Source organism: Myodes glareolus, chromosome 11, assembly GCF_982192425.1.
Source record: "Myodes glareolus chromosome 11, mMyoGla1.1, whole genome shotgun sequence".
NCBI classification, from domain to species: domain Eukaryota; kingdom Metazoa; phylum Chordata; class Mammalia; order Rodentia; family Cricetidae; genus Myodes; species Myodes glareolus.
The window spans coordinates 22,619,809-22,646,880 of NC_142036.1; the positions used below are offsets into that span (position 1 = coordinate 22,619,809).

The 27,072-nt window shown below is 40.7% G+C and overlaps 1 protein-coding gene across 5 annotated transcripts in view; it reads left to right on the forward strand.

Moving 5' to 3' along the window:
• Dicer1 (dicer 1, ribonuclease III) overlaps nucleotides 1-25,114 on the forward strand; it is a 71,182-nt gene extending 46,068 nt beyond the window's left edge. For 3 of the 5 annotated variants that reach the window (XM_085697883.2, XM_085697885.2, XM_085697884.2), the window contains 15 exons: nucleotides 530-605; nucleotides 1,428-1,567; nucleotides 3,872-4,051; nucleotides 4,161-4,374; nucleotides 4,567-4,720; nucleotides 5,855-6,037; nucleotides 6,279-6,384; nucleotides 6,934-7,109; nucleotides 8,002-8,782; nucleotides 12,352-12,507; nucleotides 15,516-16,386; nucleotides 17,920-18,188; nucleotides 20,294-20,456; nucleotides 20,552-20,627; nucleotides 20,948-25,114. In XM_085697883.2, the coding sequence (XP_085554009.2) occupies nucleotides 530-605; nucleotides 1,428-1,567; nucleotides 3,872-4,051; nucleotides 4,161-4,374; nucleotides 4,567-4,720; nucleotides 5,855-6,037; nucleotides 6,279-6,384; nucleotides 6,934-7,109; nucleotides 8,002-8,782; nucleotides 12,352-12,507; nucleotides 15,516-16,386; nucleotides 17,920-18,188; nucleotides 20,294-20,456; nucleotides 20,552-20,627; nucleotides 20,948-21,113 (3,711 nt within the window). In that variant the 3' untranslated portion in view covers nucleotides 21,114-25,114. Of the gene's footprint in view, nucleotides 1-529; nucleotides 606-1,427; nucleotides 1,583-3,871; nucleotides 4,052-4,160; nucleotides 4,375-4,566; nucleotides 4,721-5,854; nucleotides 6,038-6,278; nucleotides 6,385-6,933; nucleotides 7,110-8,001; nucleotides 8,783-12,351; nucleotides 12,508-15,515; nucleotides 16,387-17,854; nucleotides 18,189-20,293; nucleotides 20,457-20,551; nucleotides 20,628-20,947 lie in introns of those variants that run through there. The other 2 variants (XM_085697886.2, XM_087911534.1) reach the window with 2 other exon arrangements.
• The last annotated feature ends 1,958 nt before the right edge of the window (nucleotides 25,115-27,072 follow it).

A 27,072-nucleotide genomic window follows, 5' to 3' on the forward strand; every position in this document is an offset into this window, starting at 1 on the left:
TTAAATGTAGTTCAGCTGAAAATTTGCCTTTTGTAAACTACTGCCCTTTCTTTTACCCAATACTAGTTTGCAGATGTTCCAAAGTGAGTAATTTTAAGTCCACAGAAAAGCTATTCCATATTAATATATATCATAGTTAGATTCTAATATGTCTTTACCTTTTTGTTGTGTATTTGTTGACTAATGAAAATATACTTTAAACTATATGAAAATGCACATTTACTTGACATTGTAACATCTTAATTATAAACTCCTTTTTTTACTAGTCATGGTTTTAAAAGATGGGTATTTCAGAATTGGATGTCGCTTGGTGGTAGAGCCCTTGCCTCGTTTGTGTGAGACTCTAGATTCCACTTCCAGCACCACCGAAATTTGGGCAAACAAACAAGAACCATCTAGAATTTTTGAAAACTTGTTGGTATTTTTAAACTAAAGTACTTGGTTTTGGCAAGTTGGGCATCAACAACAGTACCAGGGCAGAGGTTCCGAGGCTGTTCAGTGTGTTGGTGACCTGTGTTGTTGCTTTCAGGGTCCACCAATGGGCTGTGTACGGTTGGCTGAAAGAGTGGTAGCTCTCATTTGCTGTGAAAAACTGCACAAGATTGGTATGTAACATTTTTGAAAGCATACATGAGTGAAAAAAAATGACAGAATTATACAACAAAAGCGCATGGAGGCCTCTGCAGGTTTCTGGAGCTTGTCAGGGTTTAGACTTGCTGCTTTTGCTATACTTTGGTGGGTTTAATATGCATTTTCTGTAACTCAGAGACCCTACAGTGCTGGGCTCTTGACTTTTTACAGTTTCACTGTAAACAGTGCCACTTTTTACTTCTGTTATTGACCCCTTTTAAATACATAAAAAATGCACTTAACTATTGGATCCTGAACTGTCCACATAGTTTGTTAGACTATCAGGTTAGTCTATATTGGTGAAGAAAATAATCCTTTAAATAGGAAAAAAGCTTGTGTTTAAAAGGGATATGTGGGACTAGCCTACTGATACTTTATTTTTGGATCTTAGATTTTGCAGGCTTGCCCATGCTGGACTTACAAGTGTCAGGATAGATCCTCTACATAGTCACCTGCTGTCACTTTTACATTGCTTTTAAGATTTATTTATTTTATGTGTATGCATGCTTTGCCTGCATTTGTGTATTTGCACCAGGTGTGTGCCTGGTATCTGTGGGGGACAGAAGAAGGCATCAGATCCTCTGGAATTATAATTACATATGGTTGTGAGCCACCATGAGGGTTCTGGGAACTAAACCCAGGTGTTAACTGCTGAGCCATCTCTGACATTTTTAAAGGCAAAGGACCTTCATTTACCATCATTTTTTCACTTGCTTCCTCAGTATTGTGTTGTCTTAGATTATTTACTTATTAGGCAAAATTTATGTTGCTGATATAAACTCTCTTAAATGTCTTAGGTGAACTGGATGAACATTTGATGCCAGTTGGGAAAGAGACTGTTAAATATGAAGAAGAGCTTGACTTACATGATGAAGAGGAGACCAGTGTTCCAGGAAGACCAGGATCCACAAAGCGAAGGCAGTGCTACCCTAAAGCAGTTAGTATTGGTTAGAACTGAGTAAAAATCCGACTTTCTGACTCTATTTCCTGCTAGATCAAATCCTAAACTGCTCTGCTCAGATGTTTTCCCAGATGCTTGTAACTCAGACCAACTGTGGACCTCAGTTCATTCTCCTGATTCCCAGCATCCCCAGAAGCACTCTTTACTAGACATTCACTGTTCTGGGTTTGTTGTCTGGTTTTGTCTTGTCCTTCAAAAGGATACTTGAGGATTATTACATTCTGCTCAGAAGGAGCTTACTTCATATAAGAAGACATTCTTTAGTGGGACGATTCTAGTCTTTTTGTCCCTTGCTGCTTAGATCATCACTCACATGGTGAAGTAGGCTGCTCTGCAGGTGATCAGAAGGGGCATCAAAAGATGGAGGAGATTGTGCTGTGAATCTACCTGACCTGTGATGTCCCAGCAGAGATCAAATATCAGCATCTCATGCTTGACAGAAGTGTTGATCTTGAAAATATTACCATTTTTAGCGAAACAAAAGCAAGCTTCACTGTGTTTTATCTCACCTAAATGTGTGTTTCTTACTTTGTTTTTGCAGTTTTTACTTAAATATTTGTACCCCAACTAAGCATTTTCAATATTTAAAAGTCACACTTCTTTTCAAATCCTGTTACCTATTTTTGTGTAGTTTTTTGCCCTTTGTATTCACTTTTCCTCTTGAACAAATTTATTGTAATAAATACTACTGGTGCTGTCTCCTGAGACACGTGGCGTCTATCTCACCTCCCTGACCAGCCCATTTTGTCTTCTTAATCAGAACTGTCTCTTAGCCAGTGCAAACAGGTGTAACTGTGAACTACCAGTGCAGTGTGCCAGTGAACCTCAGAGCTGTGGACACTAATCTATGAGTCTTGTTAAAATTGAAAGCTTAGAAAATCTGATGTAATTTTACCGTGATTCACTCTTATAATGAGAGCTGTTAAATTACACTAAAGTAGTAGAGCTGGCTCAGCAGGTCTGATCCTACACAGTGGAAGAGAACTTGTTCTGACAGGCTGTTCTCTGATCACCACAAACATGCATGGCACATGTGTCCTCACACACATGCATATTCTCTTACTCGCTCTCAAATTAATAAAGGTGAGACATTTTAAAAAGTTATTCTGATTTGTGAAAGATGGTCCCATTGTAATAACTAAGATAAAAATAGATTCCCTTCCTCACCCTTCCTTCTCCTTACCCCCACTTTCCTCTTCCCTCCCTCCCCTTTCTTGTGTATATACCTCAACTCATTCTGTGTTAAATGATTCCATTTGTACTGAAGAATAGAATTTTTTCTTCCCATTGGTTCTAAGGCAAATGTGATTTGTATGGTAGAGAAAATGTTGTTTTAATAGTTTTAAAAGTCATACAGCATATTTGAATGTAATCTTTGAGTGATGGGGTTATACACAGTATAAAAACTTGTCCACCGCTAGGTGGTGGTGGCACATGCCTTTAATCCTAGCACTCGGGAAGTAGAGGCTGGCAGATCAATGTGAGTTCAAGACCAGCCTGGCTACAGGAGCTAGTTCCAGGACAGGTTCTAAAACTACAGAGAAACCCTGTCTTGAAAAACCAAATAGTCTGGAAACTCATGGAATAAAAGTGCTTTTCTGTCAAAAGAAATAGACCAAATGATCTAAATTTTTTAAAGGCTAAAAGTGTAATGAGCAGTATATTATAACATAGGTAAGCTTAGGCCAATGTGAAGCTCAGACCTGACATATATTGACCTCCCAGAAATCTTACCACTGAGTACCGTAGCTACAAATATTCTCCAGCCCACTGGTCACCCTTGACCAGGTTTTCTCTGTTCACCTGGTCCCGAAGCCACTTAGGAAATATTCTGAGGCTTAATATTAATTACATACTCTTTGGCCTATTAGTTCAGGCTTCTTATTAACTAACTCATATCTTAAATTAACCCATTTTTAATCTGTATATTGCCACAAGGCTGTGGCTTTCCTATAAGGTTCTGGCATCTTCCTCCTTTGGCAGCTACATTGTGTCTGCCTGACTTAGCCTACTGAAAGATTCTCCCTCTATCTCTGCCTAATTATATTCTGCCCTTCCATAATAGACCAAAGCAGCTTCTTTGGTCTTAACCAAATTAACCAATTATTATTTTATTAACCAATGGTAATAAAACATATTCTTAGCATACAGAGGGGAATCTCAGATCAGAGTACCTTCTGAGCTTTTTTAAAATCCTAAGCCAGAAATAAATTTCTTGCCAACATGTAGAACAAAGGCTATTTGTACTTGAACTTGATGCTTAATTCTTTCCAATTCTAGATTCCAGAGTGCTTGAGGGAGAGTTACCCCAAACCTGATCAGCCTTGTTACCTGTATGTGATAGGGATGGTCTTAACTACCCCCCTCCCTGATGAACTCAACTTCAGGCGACGGAAGCTCTACCCCCCAGAGGACACCACAAGATGCTTTGGAATCCTGACCGCCAAACCCATACCTCAGGTAGACCCTTCACCATGTTGTTGAAAGTGCCACTTAGGACTCAGAGTTTGAGTAAACTAATGCAGTAAACCTCTTGACTAAAGGATGCTTTGCTTTTCTTTTTGCTAAGATTCCTCACTTTCCTGTGTATACACGCTCTGGAGAGGTCACCATATCCATTGAGCTGAAGAAGTCTGGTTTCACATTGTCTCAACAAATGCTTGAGCTGATTACAAGACTCCACCAGTATATATTCTCACATATTCTTCGCCTGGAAAAACCCGCCCTAGAGTTTAAACCTACAGGCGCTGAGTCAGCATACTGTGTTCTACCTCTTAATGTTGGTAAGAAGGAACCTGCTTTTCTGTGTTGGTTTATTGTAGCTGGATGGTGAGAGTTTTGCTGGTAACTGACTTATTGTGTATCCTGTGGATATTATTTACATGGACAGCTTGAGACTCATGGTAGTTTACCTTACATAGGACTCTCATCTGTGTTACATTTACCACGCTAAAGAGTCTTTTTCTTCTTTTAAGTTAATGGCTCTAGCACTCTGGACATTGACTTTACATTCATGGAGGATATTGAGAAGTCTGAAGCTCGTATAGGCATTCCCAGCACCAAGTACTCAAAAGAAACACCGTTTGTTTTTAAGTTAGAAGATTACCAAGATGCAGTTATCATTCCAAGGTAGGTGTTTCGAAAGGAAAATAGCAGTACTTGCTACAGAAGGGTGTGCTTGTTCATGTGGCTGTGGGTGTGAGCAGTGACATCAGCATAGAGATAAAGGCATCTCTCTTGTTCACTTCATTTAAGCAAAGACTTAAACTTTGCATGTGAAAGGATATACTTTGTGAAAAGTATTGTTTCTCATGTAAATAATATTGATAGCCTTTAAAGATAATCTTTACCCCTTTAATTCCAAAGTCTTATGAGAGAAGTTCATTGGGAACAATGCTTGCACCTCAGGCTTTCCAAGAGGATTATTGTTAGTAAGCCTCTGGAGGGTGGGAAGAGCACTCATTCTTACTTTGCAAAATTATAGGGAATGGAAGTCTTAAGGCAATAAATTAAATCCAGATACTTCACAAAGAATTGGAGTGCTGGTTGAGTGACTCTGACTTAACATTCATGAATATTCATGACCTCTGTCTTCACTTTATTCCCCCCCAATCTGGAAGTCACATTTTAAAGATTTCACTGGACTATCACTATCATGGGTAATGTAATACATCTTGTGTATTGGATGCCTTGTGTTTACAAAGGATTTATTCTGTAGGGTATTGCTAAACTTTCTCTTTTGATTATTGAAACATACTTGAAGGAGCCATTAGCTTTTCATATTGTCAAAGGAAAGAAATTTAGAAGAACAAGTAGGGAAAGTGAAGAACCTGTTTTATTTACTTACTAGTAATAAAATTTTTTATTCTCAACCTCTTGAAATATGTTTTTAGTATTTTAATTTTCACTACTGTTATTTATATTATTTATATTTAGCCATTTGAATTCTTTTTTTAATTTTTTATTTATTTTTATATATATATACATATATATATATATATTTAACCTGTACTGACCGAAGTTTTATTTCAAATGTAAGTTATCTTTCCAATAGAAATGGGATAAAATATGGTTCTCCTCCCTATTCCCCAAACCCACAACTAAATGAAGTGGACTTAGTGATGTTCACCTTTTTTTTTTTTTTTTAAGAAAGAGGAAGCCATTTGAATTCTTAATGGTGATGTATGTTTCCACATTAATCCATTTGTGCTTTGATGATAGTTGATTTACACAAAAAGACAACTTGATTTTCTTCATTTTTAGATACCGCAATTTTGATCAGCCTCATCGATTTTACGTAGCTGATGTGTACACTGATCTTACCCCACTCAGTAAATTTCCTTCCCCTGAATATGAAACTTTTGCAGAATATTATAAAACAAAGTATAACCTTGACCTGACCAATCTCAACCAGCCACTGCTGGATGTCGACCACACATCTTCCAGGTAAGAACTACAGAAATGACATTAGGTTGTGTATGGGGTTGTTTTCTAGGGGTCAGGGTGCCTCTGCCTACCCATGGACTTTGAAATCAAGAGATCCTTTGCACAAAGACTTGCCCGGGTAGTAGAGGACTGTGCTGACTGAACTCCTTAGGCAGCTTGTAGGCATACCAAAGCTGGAGTCCAGCCACTGTGAGGGTGTACTGTTTACTTATTTGATAAAATTGCTCTGAAATTTTTATAGACTTAACCTTTTGACACCTCGGCATTTGAATCAGAAGGGGAAAGCACTTCCTCTAAGCAGTGCTGAAAAGAGGAAAGCCAAATGGGAAAGTCTGCAGAACAAACAGGTAAATGAGTTGCTACTAGCACAACCTAATGTTCTCTAAAATGGTTCTTTTATTTTTTGTAATTATAATTGCATCATTTACCACTTCTTTTCTCCCTTCAAACATTCCCATATGCCCCTCCTTACTCTTTCAAATTCATGTCCACTTTTTTCATTTGTTGTTGTTGCAAACATATGTATACACACACACACACACACACACACACACACACACAAATACAATGTGCTCAAACATGACCTAATTTTTTTAACATCTCAATAATATATTACCAAGATAACAATGATTTGTGAATTTCTGGGCAGTCATCATGGGTACTGAATTTATTTTGAACATCTCTGTTGGTAAGGATTGAGTTTTGCTGTTAACTGTGGTCCATTGATGCATCATGGAGTCACCCTCATAGATCCAATTTAGTGTTAAAGGATTATTTTTAAAAGTTCGATATTAATAACATTTATGATTCTCATCATTATCCCTTAGTGAAATTGATCTTTTATTATTTGTGTGTGCTTTATATTTATCAGCCTGTGTTTTTTTTTAACTCTTAAGATACTGGTTCCAGAACTCTGTGCTATACATCCAATTCCAGCATCACTGTGGAGAAAAGCAGTTTGTCTCCCCAGCATTCTTTATCGCCTTCACTGCCTTTTGACTGCAGAGGAGCTAAGAGCTCAGACAGCCAGCGATGCTGGTGTGGGAGTAAGATCACTTCCTGCAGATTTTAGGTATGTCTGTGTTACTGGCCAGAAATTTAATTTGCAACAAAATAAAATTAAGTTAAAATTGTATTTTTCTTTTTCATCTTTTTCATCATCAGATGAAAAGTAAATGTGGACACTTAAAACATGAAAATTAACTATGTTGTTTGTCCTCTGGGTTACTGAACCTTTTGTTCTTGTCAAGGTAGAGAGAGGCAAGCTCATGAGACAGCAAACATTTCTTCCTTCATGGTGATGTTGAAATGAGGGTGAAAGTAGTCTTCTAAAAAATGAGTTATATATAAGAAAGCAGCAGCCTTCATTTGTTCTTATCTTTATCATTTCTTCCCCATTAGTAAAGTTCTGTATACCAAAGAAATTTTTGACTTAATCACTCAAATTAATTTTGGGATTGAAAGAACTTAAACATAACAGTCACATTATAATAATTGAGTAATTGGTTCAGTATGAAACACTAGTTTAAACAGCATAACCGTTATTAACTCATTGTATTCTGTGGCCTGTCCCGAGTAGGATGTAGTGGCCACATTTCCAAGTGCAAAAGTTGAGTCCCAGACAGAATTTGTAAGTTGCTTGAAGCTGCTCACTTGGTTAAGCAGAAAGCTTGAGGTTCTACTCACAAAGTCTGTGGTTCCAGGTTCTGCAGGAACCTCCATCTTGGATCCTCTCAATCCCCCTACTGTGGGTTCATAAACAGAGGTCAAAGAGCAAACTGTTCTACATTATTGTTGAATATGTGTATAATCCCTAGTTATGTTCATTTAAGCTTGAAAATGTGTTATTCTTCTTAAGTAGGAGGACTTTAAGAGTTGCTTTGTTTGTTTTTAATCCAAAATGCTGCTGTTCTGAGCTTACCCTTTTGAAGAATCAATAGAAAGTTATAAAAATGTCTTTACAGATACCCTAACTTAGACTTCGGGTGGAAAAAATCTATTGATAGCAAGTCTTTCATCTCAACCTGTAACTCCTCGTTGGCTGAAAATGATAATTACTGTAAGCACAGCACAATTATAGTCCCTGAAAATGCTGCACATCAAGGTGCTACTAGAACCTCCTTAGAAAACCATGACCAAATGTCTGTGAACTGCAGAAGACTACCTGCTGAGTCACCTGGGAAGCGCCAGATTGAAGTTTCAACGGATCTTACAGCAATTAATGGTCTTACTTACAACAAAAATCTTGCCAATGGCAGTTATGATTTAGTTAATAGAGACTTTTGCCAAGGAAATCAGCTGAATTACTTCAAGCAGGAAATACCTGTACAACCAACTACCTCATATTCCATTCAGAATTTATACAATTATGAGAACCAGCCCAAGCCCAGCAATGAATGTACTCTACTGAGTAATAAATACCTTGATGGAAACGCTAACACATCTACCTCAGATGGAAGCCCCGCGGTGTCCATGATGCCTGCCATGATGAATGCTGTTAAAGCATTCAAGGACAGGATGGACTCTGAGCAGAGCCCTTCTGTTGGGTACTCCTCAAGGACTCTTGGTCCCAATCCTGGACTGATTCTTCAGGCTTTGACACTGTCAAATGCTAGCGATGGGTTTAACCTGGAGCGGCTTGAGATGCTTGGCGACTCCTTTTTAAAGCATGCTATCACCACGTATCTTTTTTGCACTTACCCTGATGCTCATGAGGGCCGCCTTTCATATATGAGAAGCAAAAAGGTAAGGGACTGTTCTTTGAGCTGTTGCTTCTTCAGTGTGCCTGAAAATGGGGCAAGTTACCCATGGAGATTCTCCGTGAGTCAGTACAGCTGCTGCTTGCGCTAGTATATTAGGGCCAACCTCGCCCATGGGGCATTGCCTGGTAAGTGGCACGATGGCTGTATACACCCAGGCTGTGGGGTTGGCTGATAACCTTCTCAGCTGATAGAAGTTCAGTTTAAATAAACCTCTGTACAAATGGGTAGGACTCTTAGATCCTGGGGGTCGGGGTAGAAATAGGCAGAGTTACTGTTCAGGGGGTTGTGCTTCAGCTTCAACTGAAGCCTTTTGTTAGGAGAGCTTTAGTAAACAGGTATGTGCATGTGAGTAATATAAAGTCATTCCAGGAGTTGCATTTCTTCCAGATTTCAGGTAGCCAGGCAAGGGAAGAACATTAGGCTTTAGCCAGTATAGACAGGGGGACCCCCTAGTCTTGAGCAGTTTTTCCACAATCTTGAGAAAGAGTAAGTTCTTTTTATTTTCCTGTGTGTACATGTGTGAATAGGCATACAAGTTGCTCACCTATGTGTGTATCTGTTCAGGCTGCTGGTCTATCTCGGGTGTCAATAGGTGAGCACCTTAGTTTTTGAGGCAGGGTCTCTCACAGAGCTTGGAGCTCACTGATTCAGCTAAACTAGCCAACAAGCCCTTGGGTTCTGCCCGCCTTGTGTGGTTCCCCCACCCACACTGGGGTAAGATAGCACCACTGTGCTTGACTTGTATTTTGGTGCCAGGGATTTAACTCAGGTGTTCATGCTTGCACTTTACCCATTGAGATAGATTTTTCAGCCTTAGTTCATAAGCTTAGTGTAAAAAATAGTAATTAAGCTAAAATATATCAATGGTCATAAAATATAAAGCAGAACTCTGACAATTTACAAAGCTGTTAATGACCTAACATTAAGTAGGATGGAATGTCACTTGTGAATCAGAGATGTTTGTGGGAAACATTATAGTATAAAACAAAGCTGCATCTGCAGAGTGGTAGCACCTAGTAGAGAAAGGAAGGCAGTAACAGTGAGGACTAGGAAAGTAGCTGAGGTTGGATGTGAGAAGAAGCCCAACTTTATGTCAGGAGCTTGTGCATGGTGTGCTTGTTGTGGGTACTTGAGGAAGTTTGAACAAGGAGACAATACTATTAGCAGAGGGATCGTGAAAGAGATTAATGTGGTACAGGCTGTAGGGTGGGCTGAACAGCACAGCCAAGCCTAAAGCAGAACAGAACAGAAATGGCTGAAAGAACGGGATTGTGGTGAGTGGTAATTTCAGAGATAATCATTTGAGTCCAACAAACTGCTTATGCTACCAGACTCCTAAGAGTAAACATAAGGGTAGAGAGGGAAATGCTAATTTCTCTAATTAGTTTAGGTTTTCTTATAGCCTAGAGAGGTGCATGGTTTTGTTTGTTTGCTTTTGTTTTGCTTTGTTTTGTTTTTTGAGACAGGGTTTCTCTCTGTAGTTTTGTAGTCTGTCCTGGAACTTGCTCTGAAGACCAGGCTGGCCTTTAACTCACAGAGATCTGCCTGCCTCTGCCTCCCAAGTGCTGGAATTAAAGGTATGCACAACCACCGCTTGGCTGAGAACTGCATATTTTTATATCCCCTTTTGATAGGAGAAGACAATGAGACTGGAGAGGCTAACTTGTCCAAGAGCACATTGCAGTAGGGAGCAGACCTGGGATCGAACTAATGGTATAGCAATGGACCTCCTTGCCTGTCACAGTTATGGCAGCTTGCTTTGAGCACCAGACATCTGGATATCTTACAAGCAACACTTAATCTCTGCAGTTCCCTTCCAGTTAGATGTGCCACCATTTTGCAGATGAAGAAACTGATGTCCAGATTGTGGCATTACTTTGTGTGAGGTTATTCACTAGTCCCAGATATTTAGGACTATTTCTGAGACAAGGGGCACATACCTACTGGCTGCCTTCCTAGTGAGCTTAAGACAGACCACAAATGCACTGCCCTAGCAACTGTGACAGCTTGCAGATAGTAGCTAGTGGCATTGACAGGTGTTGTGAGGAAGACAGAGTGAGGCATCAGGTAGACTTAGGCATTAGACCTTATGGTATAGGGACTGGAAGAATGCTTAGAAACTAGAATTCAGTCCTGAAGCTCTCAGGGCTGCTTACAGGAAGAAGATCACAGTTATGAAGGCATTTGATGTAAGAATACTAGACCCTATTAAGCAAGAAAGAAGCTACTTTAACCTTTCAAAACTTTGTCCATTCATCTGTTCAGAGCTCTTTGACCTAATTTCTTGCAGAAGTAATTATTGTTTCCTTTGTGTGGTGTTAAGGTGTATTCAGGATGCTCTTGCAGACAGAACCTGACCAGGCTCTTGCTCGCCATTCTTGAGACAAGCCTTATGTTCACTGCACAGCCTGTGTCCTTGCTCAAGATGGCCCTTCCTGTGATCTTCCTTATTGCCACCTGCTGCTTCTGTCTTGAATTTTGCCTCACATCAGGTCCTTAGTTACATCTTTTCCATCCACTGAGCATTTCTTCTGACTTGGAATGTTTTCCCTCTCTGGGCCCTTATTGCCCTCCTCTTGGGATGCTCTTGTATAGCATGGAAAAGAAAACCAGCATTTATGTCTGTTGGCTCCTTTATAGACAGCTGGTAAGTGCTTTGGCAGTGGTGTTCCCTGGTAGAGCTGTGTGCCAGTCTGTATGCATTTCAAGGACTGCTTCTCTGTTGCTTTGCCCGCTTTCTACAAGACTGTCTAGCCAGTGCTAATCGTGGGTACATGCTGGCTAAGTAGTACTTGGGTTATATGGATAGGGCTCTTAGAGTGTTTCAATATGTTTTTAGAGACTGGAAATGAGATTGATGGTATTAGACCCTAGTCTCCAAGTGAAAACTAGACAAAAATGTCATGTTTTAAGTAAATTAGGGTTGTGGTAGAGCCATTAGAAAAAGCAAGTGTACTCGAAGGATAATAAAGTTGCCTTATTATTGACGTACTGTACAACAAATGTTCTTTAGTGCCTTTTACTCCTAGTGTCTTGAAATGCTACCCATAACAAAAGAACAGTATTTGAGAATGTTTGGTTTGGAGTTGTGTTGGTGCTTAGATTCCAGAGATATAAAGTTGTACAGTGACAGTTCTCATGTTATAACGTGATATCCTTCCCTTTGCTCTTTAAGAATAGCATGACATCTTGAGTTATAGTGTGTTGACATCTTCTCTCAATTCCACTTGAAACTTCTCTCAATTTCATATTATCAATCTGGGCTTAAAAACTTTGAGATTGAACTTTTTTTGACTTGTTTATAAGGAAGGGAATTTGTACATTAGATTTTTGTGACTCTATTTTGTATCGAATATTTATTTGATGACACCAAAGGATATCCAATTCTTGAAAATTTCAAGTTGTTGTTATAAATAGGTAGTAACACTGTAGTCCTTTTATTTGGTGATCAGTTGTACATTATAAAGAACATAGGCATAAAATGTAATGGTATGCGTGTTTTCCCGCCAAGGCCATTTATGAGTAAGCATTTGTGACTCTTTTTTGCCGAAGGTCAGCAACTGTAACCTTTATCGCCTTGGCAAGAAGAAGGGGCTGCCCAGCCGCATGGTAGTGTCGATATTTGATCCTCCTGTGAATTGGCTTCCTCCTGGTTATGTGGTAAATCAAGACAAAAGTAACGCAGATAAATGGGAAAAGGATGAAATGGTAAGCACTCAATAAGGAGCTTTTTTGTTTCTGTTGACTGAAGAAGTTTTTGTTGTTTCCTTTCTACTGCTGCACTTTGCAATGTAGTAGGTATTTTATGTGTTGGTAGACTGACTGTGACTTTAGAAATAGTGTTGATTTTAGTGGAGTGTAATTTCTATTACCTTTTCCAAAGGGATAAAATTTTGTTATGTTTCCACTTAAAAATAAAATCAGAACCCTCTCAGGTTCCCTGTACTCTCATGTTACAGTGTCTCTGTATTTGTTGAAGTGACTTCACAGTGACCTGTGACCTGCAGGCTGTGTCTGGAAGAGTTCACTTCAGCGCAGAATAACTTGTGCAGTGTGGGGCTAGCTTGACTCTTGCAGACTGGACACCATATCACCATTTGGGAAGGTTGAAGTACTGTAAATAATTTGTCTTGCCAGAGACTTAAGACTTGTCTCTTTAGCAGCTGCAGCTTCCTTTGTCTTGTCCTAAAGGCCACCAGGGGGCAGCTGGGAGGACTCTGTGCCCTGGGCTTGTGGCTGGGAAAGAACTGTCTTATACTTCTTTGAAGTTACCATCTGTGCAGACAGCTCTGCTTGCCAGATTTATTTTGTATTGATGATAAATGTACTCCTGTTACTTCATTTTTACTTCAGGCTGATAATGATAACACCATTTCTTTTACAGGTTTCTAAATAGCAGCATCTCCATGTCTTGTTTTGGGCATTTCTATTCCAATAAGTCTGTAGTGGCATCTGTAGTGGCATGTTCTGGGAGGCTGTTCTGATGCAGGCCTGTTTGCTGAGTGTATTTGTAACTCAAGTAGGATTTGACTTATCACAGAAATGCAACTCAGCTATAAAAGCATTAAGAGAATATTTTAATTCAAGTTAGGTCAGAGGATGACATTTGTTACTAATTTAGAATAAACACACCTACACATACACTTATATACATATTTATGTATATACACATGTACCTTAGTAGAAAAATGTATTGATTTTGAACCTTAGAAAAAGTACTTAGTTTCTGAAAGAAAAAACAAAACAAAACAGTCAACAGGCCTTCTCTGTCCATGTATTTGACTCTTCAGGTGACAGGGACACGTCAGGTCTTTCCTGAGTTACATGCTACAACATGAACTTCTGGTTACTGGCCTTTTCTGCTGACTCAGCATGTTGGGACTTGGTGCACACTAACAATATGGCTCAGGCTTTCATCTGAAGTATATCTCTCTTTGTGAGGATGAAGAGTACATGGTTCCAGGGGCAAAAAGACAGTCCACTACGTTACAGAAACACAGCAGTTTACGGAGAAACTTTGCAATCTAAAATCTCAAACTGAATAATTTAAATTTGGCCCATTTTGTCTTACGATCCAAATAATAAAGCTTGTGTAGTATGTGCTTTTTTTCCCACTTTGGATACAGAGGCAGGTGGATCTCTTGAGTTTGAGCCCAGCCTGGTCTACAGTGTGAGTTCCAAGCCACATGAAGCTACATAGTGAAACCCTGTCACAAACAAAACAGAAGCAAAAAATAGTCAAAGCCTCTCATTTTGTCTTGGAGAAGTAGAAAGGTTCTGACAGGTAGTTTGCTGAGGTTTGCCACTTGCTGAGTGTTTTGCCTGCTTGTATGTGTATGCATCTAGTAGACACTGACACCTGTGGAAGCCAGAAGAGTGTTGATCACCTGGAGCTGGAGTTACAAATAGTTATGAACTGCTGTGTTGACACTGGGAACTGAACCCAGGTCCTCTGGAAGAGTTACCAGTGTTCTTAATCTCTGAGCCATCTCTTCAGTCCTGTTGATAGTTTTTTTGCTGTTCATTATTTCTCAAAAGGACTTTTGGTGTATTTTTTTTGAAGCAGTGAACTGTATGTGATTATAGCGCTAGACTCACTGTCATTTTATTTTTTCAGGCAAATACAGAGTTTCTGTATCTTGAGTCTGGTTTAAAATAAAATACACGCCTCTTTTAAAAACATTTGGGAAATAGTTTGAAAGTGTTTTGTCAGAATACTCTGGAAAATTGTCCCAATCAAAGTTGAAGCTTATTGTTCCGTGTTTGCCCCCAAGTAAAGTGGTGGTGGCTTTGCCTGAGTGAGTTGGTGTTTATTGTTCAGCAGAAATTGGGTATCTTTTTAGCGTTGCCAAAAGGTTACATCACTGCTGAATTGTAGCCCATTATTAAGGTTGTCATTCACAAATAAGCTTTTGCCAAAGAAATTGGAATTAGCAAAAATTTTTTTGACAGAAATGGGATTGTTATGTTTCATGTTAGCCTAAATTTTTTTCTATTTTGTCAGTCTGCTATGATCTGTTGGCTTTAGTACCACAGCTCAGAATAGAGGGTAAAAAATAATTTCACAAATTTATCCCCTCTTTGAGTGGTCCCATTCATTTTTTTTAAGCAAAGCAGTTTAATTTTATATTGTAGCAAATGTTTTTTGATTTGAAGTGGAAGTAGAGAAAAAAGCTGTTACAAAACCCTCCTGCAGTTTTTAATGGTAAAGGTTTTTAAAAATAATTTTGTCTGTTTTTTTATTATGCTCATAGTTGAAAAGATAATACTCTTTCTACATCTGGAATTTAATTTTGTTGGTTTGAAAGTCAGGCTACCTACCATATTTTCAGACTCTGTCAGCTAAGTGGAAGGCCTCTTATTGGCACACAAGAGCTCTGTCCTTGCAGAGTTAGGCTACTCAGTTGACATTTTTGCATGGTGGACACAATTTTAACTTTATCCATGTTCAGAATTCTTCACTTACAGATTTATACTGGATAAAGGTCATTTTATAACTTAGAAAATGAACATCCAAAGAGCATGTTTGACTTTGTTTATATGATTAAATAACTTATTTTATGTTAATTGAAAACAAATGGCCATGATTTTTTAAAGTTGCCTTTTAGTATTTGTGGTTGTCATTTGAAATTATCCATAACCCTTGCTTTTATTGAGTTTCAAAACCTTTTAAAAAAACAGCAGCTCTGTCTCTCCTTTCCTCTTCCCCGTTTCAGACAAAAGACTGTTTGCTGGCTAATGGCAAACTAGGTGAGGACTGTGAGGAGGAGGACCTGACGTGGAGGGCTCCCAAGGAGGAGGCTGAGTATGAGGACGACTTCCTGGAGTATGATCAGGAGCACATCCAGTTTATAGACAGCATGTTAATGGGGTCAGGAGCCTTTGTGAAGAAAATTTCTCTTTCTCCTTTTACAACCTCTGATTCTGCTTATGAATGGAAAATGCCCAAAAAGTCCTCCTTAGGCAGTATGCCGTTTTCCTCAGACCTTGAGGATTTTGACTACAGCTCTTGGGATGCAATGTGCTATCTGGATCCTAGCAAAGCCGTTGAAGAGGATGACTTTGTGGTAGGTTTCTGGAATCCATCAGAAGAAAACTGTGGTGTGGACACAGGGAAGCAGTCCATTTCTTACGACTTGCACACGGAGCAGTGCATTGCTGACAAAAGCATAGCAGATTGTGTGGAAGCCCTGCTGGGCTGCTATTTAACCAGCTGCGGCGAGAGGGCTGCTCAGCTTTTCCTCTGTTCGCTGGGACTGAAGGTGCTCCCAGTCATCAAAAGGACCAGCCGGGAAAAGGCCCTGTACCCTGCTCAGGAGAACTTGAGCAGCCAACAAAAGAGCCTTTCAGGGAGCTGTGCTGCCGCTGCAGCCGGCCCACGCTCCTCTGCAGGGAAAGACTTGGAGTACGGCTGCCTGAAGATTCCACCAAGGTGTATGTTTGACCATCCAGATGCAGAGAAAACCCTGAACCACCTGATTTCTGGATTTGAAAATTTTGAGAAGAAAATCAACTACAGATTCAAGAATAAGGCTTACCTTCTGCAGGCTTTTACACATGCCTCCTACCACTACAACACTATCACTGGTAAGGAGCCCCAAAAAGGAGACTTTGTGTGTAGTGCATTGTTCTTGCCGTGCACAAATAAGATATATGCATGCACAGTCTTAGCGCTTAGTATGCATGGCCGGGGGAGGAAGTCACATAAAGTAGAGCTTTTTATGTTTCCCATCGTCTGTGGGGAGTAGGAGCTTGGTGACTGTGACAGTGGGAGTGGGGCCCTTACGTCCTCTCACACGTGGGGTCTCACATGCTGCCTGCTTAGAAACTGAAGCCCGGGATTTTGCTGTTTTTCATCCTTTCCTACCTAAATACCTTTCTTGGGCTTATTCATTGCTGCTTTAACTTCTTGATTTATTTATATAGTCAAGAACTATTTCCACATCTTTTTGTTGTTCCTCGACAAAAAGGCTCCTCTCTTCTAGCCTTTTTAAGTCTAAAGATGAGAAGATTAAATAGAACTATTCTATAGGAAGAACTCGTTATTTCCCATTGTGCTGTGGTTGTCTCCTTTATTTAGTAGTCTGCTAATGATACCTAAGAGAGTAAGTCCCCAGGACCAGTTTGCTTCAGCTTGTGCACCCAGATAAAGTTTTTCTTTTGCCTTTTGTATAAGATTATCAAATATATCAAAGCAAAATAAAACGCTTATAGTTTGGATAGTAAAAATTCTGTAGTTAAGGCCATTTATAAAAAAATATAAACCCTGAAAGTGGAATTCTAAAAGCTACTTTTCTGTGTGGAGAGGAAAATACATTGATGGAAATTTTAAGGCCTGAATTCCAACACGGCTTGGCTCTTCACCCAGTAGGTACTCTGGGACAGGTCACTCTGCCCCAGCCTCAGTTTTCTCAGCTCAGTGGATTCTTTTAATGGCTCTGAGGAAATCAGGGAGCTGGTCAGCACTGGTAGCTTTTTTAATTTTGACAAGCAACCCTTTTTGTTTAGGGGTTTTGCTCCAGTACGGAACTCTTCTTTCTGAGTCCCTTGTGTCAGGTTTAGTATGTCTAGTTAGAGTTGAAGAGTCATGTTTCCCTGCTGTTCTTTCATGTGCCATATAACCCTGAAATGCCAAGAAATTAGACCACTTAGCACACATTGCAGAGTGTGGTTGACACACTGCCTCTATGCAATGCCCAGAAGGAATTATGCCATGTGTGGCTTTACTGAGATGCCACCATGTTGGAGACTCAGGAGTGATGCCCAGTGCCTGTCTGGCTAATAGAGTGCCCAAGGAAAAAGGTGCTATGACTTATTATGTCTACAAAGTGTCTTTTTCCTCTCTAAAACAAGCATATTATTTGAGCACTTGAGGATTATATGGCCCAACTTATATATAAGAAATACACTTTCAGTTGCCGTTAAAACTCGACTTCCAGGTGCATTAGCAAGTATGTGTCCAATAATTTCATTGAGGAAGGTAAATGAAAATGTTTCTCGGTAGAAGTCTCAAAAAGAGTCTGGGACTGCAACTTTTTCATCTGCTCCCACGCAGACAGAGTATGCAGAAAGTGCATGTGCTCATGCAGGCTCACCGTTGCACTTTGGATCTCTGCGCAGATTGTTACCAGCGCTTAGAATTCCTGGGAGATGCGATTTTGGACTACCTCATAACCAAGCACCTTTATGAAGACCCACGGCAGCATTCCCCAGGGGTCCTGACTGACCTGCGCTCTGCCCTGGTCAACAACACCATCTTTGCTTCATTGGCTGTGAAGTATGACTACCACAAGTACTTTAAAGCTGTCTCTCCCGAGCTCTTCCATGTCATTGACGACTTTGTACAGTTTCAACTTGAGAAGAACGAGATGCAAGGGATGGACTCTGAGGTTAGTGCTGTTTAAACTGTGACCTCAGTGCTGAGGGAAGCATCCAACTTTGAGTTTGGGCAGTTTGAGCTCTGATTCATGGCTGTCCAGAGGGATAGTTACAGGCCAGGGCCAGGGTGCCCAGACACTGCGTGATCTCAAGCAGAACTGAGAATGACTTGCCTCGCTCAGGTAGGCCTTTGAGACTTGGCTGCCCACTCCATGGACCAAGTGGTCATTCAGGCAAGGAGCCTGGGTCTCAGTTACACTTGAGTGAGGCTCCTGTGACAGGCATAGAAATTGTAGAAGTGCACCCCCTCCCATGCCCCAAAGTGGCCTTAGCTTCTGACATCACAGGATGATCTGTTTCTGTCTTTTCTCAGGTAAGCCTCACAAATGTGCGCTTCACATTGTTTAAAATGGCACCTCTTGATTGTAAGCTTTGGGCGCTGGGATATCTGTGCTGCCTTGCTCAAATGTGTGCATGCTGCACTGCTCTGGCTCTGTAGGCAAGGACACTGCTGAGCTGCTCGTTCCCTTCTGTACCCAGTAGCCAAGGAACTTCATTCTAGTCCAGGGCTTTATTCTCATCTTACTGTTTTGACTTTAAGTTTTACTACATCTTTTGCAATTGTCCCAAAGCGTTGGAGAGTAGAGTTTCTGAGCTTTCTGTGGGAACATAGTCTAGGGCTGAAAACCTTGCAGCCAGGGCAGGGCTTATGCTCCCCACTTTGCCTCTGTTTGCAGTTCCTTCCAGAACTCAGCCAGTAGTGAGGTGATGAGAGGAACCATCCATGTACATTTCTAGTTAAATTCTTTACAGTTACTTAAGCTTTAAGTTTAAGGACTTTACTAAAATTTAGATTCTCTTTTGATGCCAGTGAGGCGTATTGGCTCTGTTAGTTTTTCTTAATTCTTTTACTGTCCTTTGTCTGTATCAACATGTATAGAAGTAGCAACGCTTGCCACACATAGCATCTGGCTTTCCTCACTGAGTTGTTTTTTCTTAAGGAAGTCTCTATCTTTCTGGGCCTTAGCTTCCTTAGCTATAAAGAGATAGAATTAAACCTCCTAGTCTGAAATTTTCTTTATATCCCAGAGCCATGAGTAATGGGCATCTTAGAGAAGCCAATATTTGAATATATTAAATAGTTTGTGTACAAATTAAATTTTTCCCTTTTTTTTTTCTTCCACAATAATTTGTGCTTTGCTCTTATTCTTAGAAAATACAAGTAAACAAAAGAAAAATAAAATTGAAATTGTATGGTTATGTGGTCCTCATATAGTCAGCATTACCATTTGGCGATATGCCATTGCTAATGTGTCCAGACTTTAATATACATAGAGATGCTGGCGTGCTGCACACTGAATCTTACCTTTCACTTGATGTGCTGTGCAGCTCTGAGTACCAACTGGCATCATGACTTGAGGTACACTCAGCTTGAGATGGCTGCTTTCTTTAAATGATCTTTCTGATGGGCCAGTCAAGTAGTGTTTAGTTAAGACGTTTAGTGAGTATGAGTATGATTCATGGGCTTGTAGATGCAGTTAGTTACATTGTGGCCTTTACATAGGGAAGGTTTTAGTCCACTGATCCAAGTATACACTGTGTCAGCTCTGCTACCATAGTGAGAGTATGTTCATGTTTTTGTGACAGGGAACCTGAAGGGAAAGGGCTTCAGAAAGGATTTCTCTGCCCCAAAAGCGGCAGTCTCTACCCTCCTCCCTGCACTGTTGCTCTTGCTGGACACTCAGAGAAGGGTATTCTAATAAAGGCAGTTGTTTGGTTACAGATGATTTTAAAACAGTTAACTTCTAGTTCTGTGTTAAACTTAAATTCTGTTTTAATTTAGAAGTGTTTTTTCCTTTGCTGGGCATCAGTTACCTGACCCTTTCCTTTCCTTTCCTTCCCTCCCTCCCTCCCTCCCTCCCTCCCTCCCTCCCTCCCTCCCTCCCTCCCTTCTTTCTTTCTTTCTTTCTTTTTTTTTTTTTATGAGGTGGTTTGGGGTTTTCCACTGCCGTGAAGTAGGCATGCCATAGGTCCTGGCTACTCTTGTTAAATATCAAAAGTCAGCCGAGAAAAACCAGGGAGCCTTTTTTTCTGACAAGTTTCTTCTCTTCAATAGCTTAGGAGATCCGAGGAGGATGAGGAGAAAGAAGAAGATATCGAAGTCCCCAAGGCCATGGGGGACATTTTTGAGTCTCTTGCTGGTGCCATTTATATGGACAGTGGGATGTCTCTGGAGGTTGTCTGGCAGGTGTACTACCCGATGATGCGGCCACTTATAGGTACAGTGCTGGCTCTTTTCCCTTGGAGTATGTGGGGACGTTGTTTAAAATGCTTATAGGGTCTTTGGTCACAAAATCTTTCATTTTGCTTATAGAAAAGTTTTCTGCAAACGTGCCCCGTTCTCCAGTGAGAGAATTGCTTGAGATGGAACCAGAAACCGCCAAGTTTAGGTAAGTAGGAAATGTGCCTGAGAAACTAATATAACTAAAAACGAGAGTTCTTAAGAAACCATAACTACTGACTCTGAGAACGTCTGCACAGACGTTCTATGACCCAGTTTCCAGTTTTTGTCTGATTGACCACGCTTTTCCTTATTGTTTTTCTAAAGCAAAGCTAAATGAAGGAGGAAAGAGCCTGTGTTGATTGTGCAGTAAGCCTGATACACAGTCGGTTTATAGGAGGGACGCTCAGCCCTAGAGGGCCAGAGGTGCTGACTGACGATAATAACAAATACCTCTGACTTCTAATTCAAACTGTCTGGTTTTTGCAGCCCAGCTGAGAGAACTTATGATGGGAAGGTCAGAGTCACCGTGGAAGTGGTGGGAAAGGGGAAATTTAAAGGTGTCGGCCGGAGTTATAGGATCGCAAAGTCCGCTGCAGCAAGAAGAGCCCTCCGCAGCCTCAAAGCTAACCAGCCTCAGGTTCCTAACAGCTGAAGCCTCCAGATGTGCTGACAGCAAGACGGTGAACCAAAATCACAGAAACACATCAAAGGATGATTCAGAGTTGACGTGGAGCAGAGTATTGAAGGCAGAATTTAAAGTTTGATAACAAGATAGATAACAGAATAAAACATTTAATATGTGTATAAACTTTTTGGAACTAATTGTAGTTTTAGTTTTTTTGCGCAAACACAATCTTGTCTTCTTTCCCCACTTCTGCTCTGTTTAAATCACAAGAGTGCTTTAATGCCGGCATTTAGCAAGTTTTTGAAATCATTTTGACGGGTTTTTTGTTGTTTTGGTTTTTGCATTTAATTTCTGTTGACTTTGCTTGGTGTTAAGAGGCCATGGAGCTTAACCCTCTAGAAGTCCCTAGAACTGGGTAGAGTCCTGGCCTTGCAGTCCCTCAGTACTAGTGCCTATCCTGCAGCAGTTGTCGAGCCCAGCAGGACAGAATAGCTGTGACAGAATCACCAGTGTTGTTGGGTGCAGAGCAGACTCCCGGGCTCTGTTGCACTTAATAGTAAGGGACAGATTTTGAGTCAGTGTTGGCTGTTTGAGTCAAGCCCAGGTTTTCTGAAGCCACATAGTGCTGCATAGAGAGAGGGTTCTTGCCTTAAAAGTAGAGACTTGATAGTTTTCTTACTTTTTGGTCTCTTGGGAACAGATTGTTTTGCTTTTCCTTTATCTTATTATGCATTAGATGAGATGGGGTGACACAGTTCACTAGGGTACTTGCAATAGAATGATTGCAGGCAGGATTTCTGTCACACATGTATATACACTAAAGACATTCTCAAAGCAGGGTGAGTAGTTTGGAGTTTAAAACAGCATTATAGACGGGACATGTGACTAGGTGCCCAGTTTTCCTCAGACCTTCCTGTCAGGTAGTCCTAGTGGTGGAAATTCTTGCTCAGTTGATTGTTGCTTTAACAAAAGGACCCTGAGACGCAGTATACCTAGAGATGCTGCAGGTTTGTAATGGAGCTGAGGCTCATTTAGAGTGGCAGAGCAGGACATCTCCTCCTGCTCCTGTCCATGTTCTGACTGTGCCTGCAGTGTTGCCAGCATCACCAAAGCTGCGCCATTTATGCTTGGGGTCAGCATTGAGGTGGACTGCCAGGACTGACACACCTGGGGTGGAAGTCACTAGTTTCGATAAACTAGGTCATTAGTTCCATCTCAGAATAAAAGAAACTAAAGCTTTTTAGGCTTTCCTGGAGCTTCATCAGACTGTAGGCGCTCCTCACTCACACCTCAGTTACCCTCCTTGTGCGTGCATTTTCCCAGTTGGTGCTATGTTTATCATGCTTGAACTTTAATTTTTGCACTGTGACTATAATACCTCTTGATTTCCATTTTTAAAATGCTCTATGGGTTGGTCATACCCTCCCACCGACACACGGTAGAGATTTGCTGCAATTTGCCCTATTATGCTTGAAGTTTCAGCAGGCTGAGCCAGGGTGGCTCTTACTTCCACACATCCTTCTGAGGCTGATGCTTCATGTAATGCTGCACTTAGGTTTAAATTACTATTGGTTTTGCTGTGCATCATCCACCCACAAGATACCTGTGTGTATGTGTGTGTGTGTGTGTGAACACACAGAAGCTGTTGGACCCACTTTCTAAGGAACCTCAAGGGGATAGTGAGTTTCTCCAGGATCATTTGTTGACACCAGTCTTAAACTTAAATTGGGATTTAAATTATTGAGTGAGTTTTTGAGGAAATTAATTTGGGTGACTTGTTTTAAATATTTAATTCTGATTGAGATTGTAGTTGTTGATTTGATTTAAAACACCCCCACTCCCCATGCATATACACAAATCTTAATGCAAGACATCATATAGCAAGTTCAAACCAGGTGATCTTTTGAATGTTGTAGCTATAACTTTGACAGTTAGATAGTAAGGGGGTGGGGCTTGGGGAGGTGGAGTTTGTTGTCCTATCATAGTCTCTTGGTAATTTATAAACTACCTGATTCTTTGCATTGTGACTCATGCATTTATCCCTGTGTCATGGAATGCTCTTTTATCCTGGCACCAAAATCAGATTGTTTCACAGTTCCGATTCCTGGTGGTAGAAAAATGCCTCAATATATTTTGTGACCATAAGCAGAGTATTTTTTTGTTAATATTAAAAAGTTCAGAGTTGGATATGATTAGATCATCCATTCTCAGGGCTCAGACTTCCTCCACTATTCAGAATGTTTTATCAACAGCAAACTTGGGCTGTTTTCCTTTTTTTTTTTTCCTTGTTAGATGAACGTACCTGATAATTAATATGACTCACAGTTTGAAGCATTCTGTGATTCACCCAGAGACCAAGTTGAAAAAATAAAAAGTATGAATTAGACACATGATGATCAGGAATGCTTCTGGGTTGTGGAGTTTGCCCCCAGTTTCCCTGGTTGAAAGGCTTTGCATTTCAGAGAAAAGTTGCTCTCACCTTGCTTAATGACTTAGTGTTTCTCCTCTGCCAGTGTAGCAGAAGGTGGAGAAGATGGCCAGTGCCTGTAAAGACCGGTGAGGTCCACTGGGGTCCACAGAAGGTCCTCCTGCTGCTGCATGGGAGCTCGTCAGGATGCCACAGCATTTGGATGTCCTTTGTGGCTTTACAGTCCTAGCCATACTACGTCTTAGGTGGCTCTGTCCTCTGTTCTGCCCATGCTGCACAGGCAAGGACAGTGCTTGGTATGCTCTACCTTCTTCCAGGGACTCACGCTTAGTCTAGAGGAAGGGACATGGTTGGACCTTGCTGCAGTTCTGATTTCCAAATTTGAGAAGATACTGTGATGCCTGCAGCCTTGTCACACACTTGCACAACTTAAATATTGTTACATCTGTGGCATTTTCTTTTTCTATTTGTAAGGTAAAAGCATGGCAAAAAATTGTTGACTGAACGCTTAATTATGCTTTTAAAATGTTTTGGTTACATTTCTTTTTTTTGTATTATGTGAAATGATTAAATTTAGAATGACCTCTAGTTAGCACTCCTATAATTATCCTTTAAAATATTGATGTTTTTATTTTCTTGACAGTAGCCCGCCCTCAGAAAGATGCAGACGTGCTGTCTAATTTGCAGGGATTTGAGGCTGCTTTGTTCTGCTGTTCAGTTCCTGTGTGCAGTCGCCCACCAGCAGCCACCAGACAGTGACTGCAGAGCACCGAGAATAGCCAAAAACCCACAACCACCTGGTTTGCTTGTAGGGGCCTGTTAATTTAAAACTATTCCCTGCTCAATTGAAGGCGTCTAATCCTTCTGCACAAAGTTATGCTAGCAAACCGAGGCCTTGCACCTTTATTTCATGGACCTGAGCTGAGCCTATATCCTCGTCCTTAGCTGGTGTCGTGTCTGCAGGGGCACTCAGGTTTTGTGTGTCTCCTCTGTGCTTGATTTAACGACTTCCAAGAACCCATAGTTCCCACCTGCTGATTACTTTTCTGGAATTTAATTATTTCTCAATAAATTTTGTATTTTATATTGTACACGAGACATTTTAAAGATATGTTTAAGACCAAGAATAGTTAAAATGATTGTAAAAGTTGTATGTCTGGCATGGAGACTGTGTGCTATCCACTAGCAGGGAAAATGATCACCTCAAACTAACTTGCGTATATTATTTTAATCATTATTTTATTTTTGTTCAGTTTTCTTTGAAGAACAACCATAGACAGTTTAAATGTTACAAATGCCCTCAGAATTCACTTCAACTCTGCTGGTTCTGTAGCAAAAGTGCAGAGGTGAACGGGAAGAACACGTCTGCCTTTGCTGTAAATAAAGGGAAATGACTAAGGTGAAGTCAGACTGCCAGTTCTGCTGACAATAAACCATGGCCAACACATGCTGCAGCTTTTTAAAGACACGTAGTTCATGCACATGGCTGTCACTGCAGATCTGCGGTCAGCACCTTACGGATCACAGTTACCTTTAGTTGTTTGTTTTGTTTTCATTTTTCTTTTTAATAATTGTAGCCAATAAAGTTTTGGTCTGTTCACTTTGTGTCTTTTTATCATTTTTGTTTTAATGTTGTTCCTTAATGCAGTGTGAACAAGTAAGTTGTGGTCGCAGTAGTAGTCTTGGAAGGTTGTCCTCCCATAGGGAAGCTCATGAGTTGTGTATTTTAATAAGATTGTGTTCAAGTTGTGCTTCATGTTCTGAGAAATGGCGTAGTTGCCTTTTAATACCTTATAATCGTGGTGTGCTCTGCTGAGGTCCTACCATGCTGATTGATGTGTTCCAACTCCTGGGTTGTCTGTGATGTATTTGATGTGTTCCTTATTGGGTTTGATAATTTTGGAACAAAGTGGACAGAGTGTTCACTTACAGATCCTTAGAACACATTTCCAGCATTGTTGGTTAAGTGAAAAGTTTATTAGTTTAAGTTTTTAACATTTTGAAAGGTGGTAACATGAAGAGGGGTACCAGGCTGAGAGGAGCTAAAGTGGAGAAGGTGTAGTTTCTTTTCAGATTTCTCAGAACATTTTACCAGCAGTTAGCATGTTCATGCCCTTAACACTTTCACAGGGTAGCATTCTAAGTACACACTCACATGTTCCTTTTTAGTAAAAACTAGCAGATTTGGGAATATTCTGTCAGGGTTGCTCGTTTATTTTTGTTTCTTTGTAATTTGTAAAGTACAGTCAACCAATAATCACTTATGTGTACATCATGTGTGTGTTTGTGTATGTGTGTGTATCTGTGTGTGTATGTCTACACCTAGAGAGCCATCTACCCTATGAAGTTAATGTCTCAAGCATTTTAGAAATGGTCCTCAATAGCTGCTCCTTGGCAGATCTTTGTACTGTACCTGGTTCTTGCTGATAGATAGGAAGCCATAATTCCTACCTTTTGAACATAATGGACATGCACATATCAGGTTCTAAATTCTCAAGTCTAGAAAGTACAGAATCAACTTGTAGAATTGATACAAAACCTGACAAGCTGAGTAGCTTCCGTCCCACTATAGGCTTCTCTCCCTGCTGGGGAACCTGTAATGGGCTCTGTGGAATACGTGGGAAATTCGTTGAACTGCCCTGGTATTGGTACTGTCCTGCAGTGGAGCCTGTATTGACCTCAGTGACTTCAGCTAAGGGCTCAAGGGCCTGTGATGAGCAAGATATAGAGAAGGACTGGGTATCAGGCCTGTGCTAAAGTCCATGTTTACACTCTTCCCCAAGAATCATAATGGCAGCTTCAGGGGACTGGGTAGGGTGGGGTAGTTCAGGTGGCCAGCTGGCTTGCCTGCCTTTAGGGTAAAGATGGAGTTCTGTGAAATCCTGGACATCAGGTTCGATGTGTCCATAATTCCCTCCCAGATGGGCTGAAGATGCCTTGAGAAGGGATCAGGGAGCTTGAGATTGCACTAAGTATTTCCTGGGCCTGAATCCCCTGAAGTAAATCTGTCAAGAATTCTGATGAAGGGCTGAATAATGCAGGCAGGATGGCATAGACTGGTTGACGTGGGAGAGCAGAGACAGTGGTCCCTTCCATTTAGAGAGTGAGCAACACTGGCTTCTGCTCCAACAAAGGCATGCATGTGCATATACATTTGCAACAAAAGTAGGGTATGCCCGCAACGGTGTTCTCACCCTGTAGAATGAACAGCATGCGTTCTAGGTCTGGTAACAGCTTCTCGTGGCAGAAGTTGGGGTGGTGATGTATGGCATACAAAGAGCAGAATCTGGCTAGAAAGTTGCTAGCTGGTGAAGGGAGGCTGTTGACATCTCCAAATGTTTCTAGCGTTTCTGAGAAACTAATTTTGGTGAGCTGCTCACTCAGCGTTCCCTGTTTGGCTTTGCTTTGAAGTTTGTCTTGCCTACGTCCTCACTTCCCTTGGCCTGTAAGTCTGCTCTGTGGAGTGGAGATGAGTGGATTCGTGAGATAGTCACAGATGTGGTATGGCATGAGTTAAAAATGTGCTGCTTTGTTAGTGACATTTGGGCGTTGTGGGTG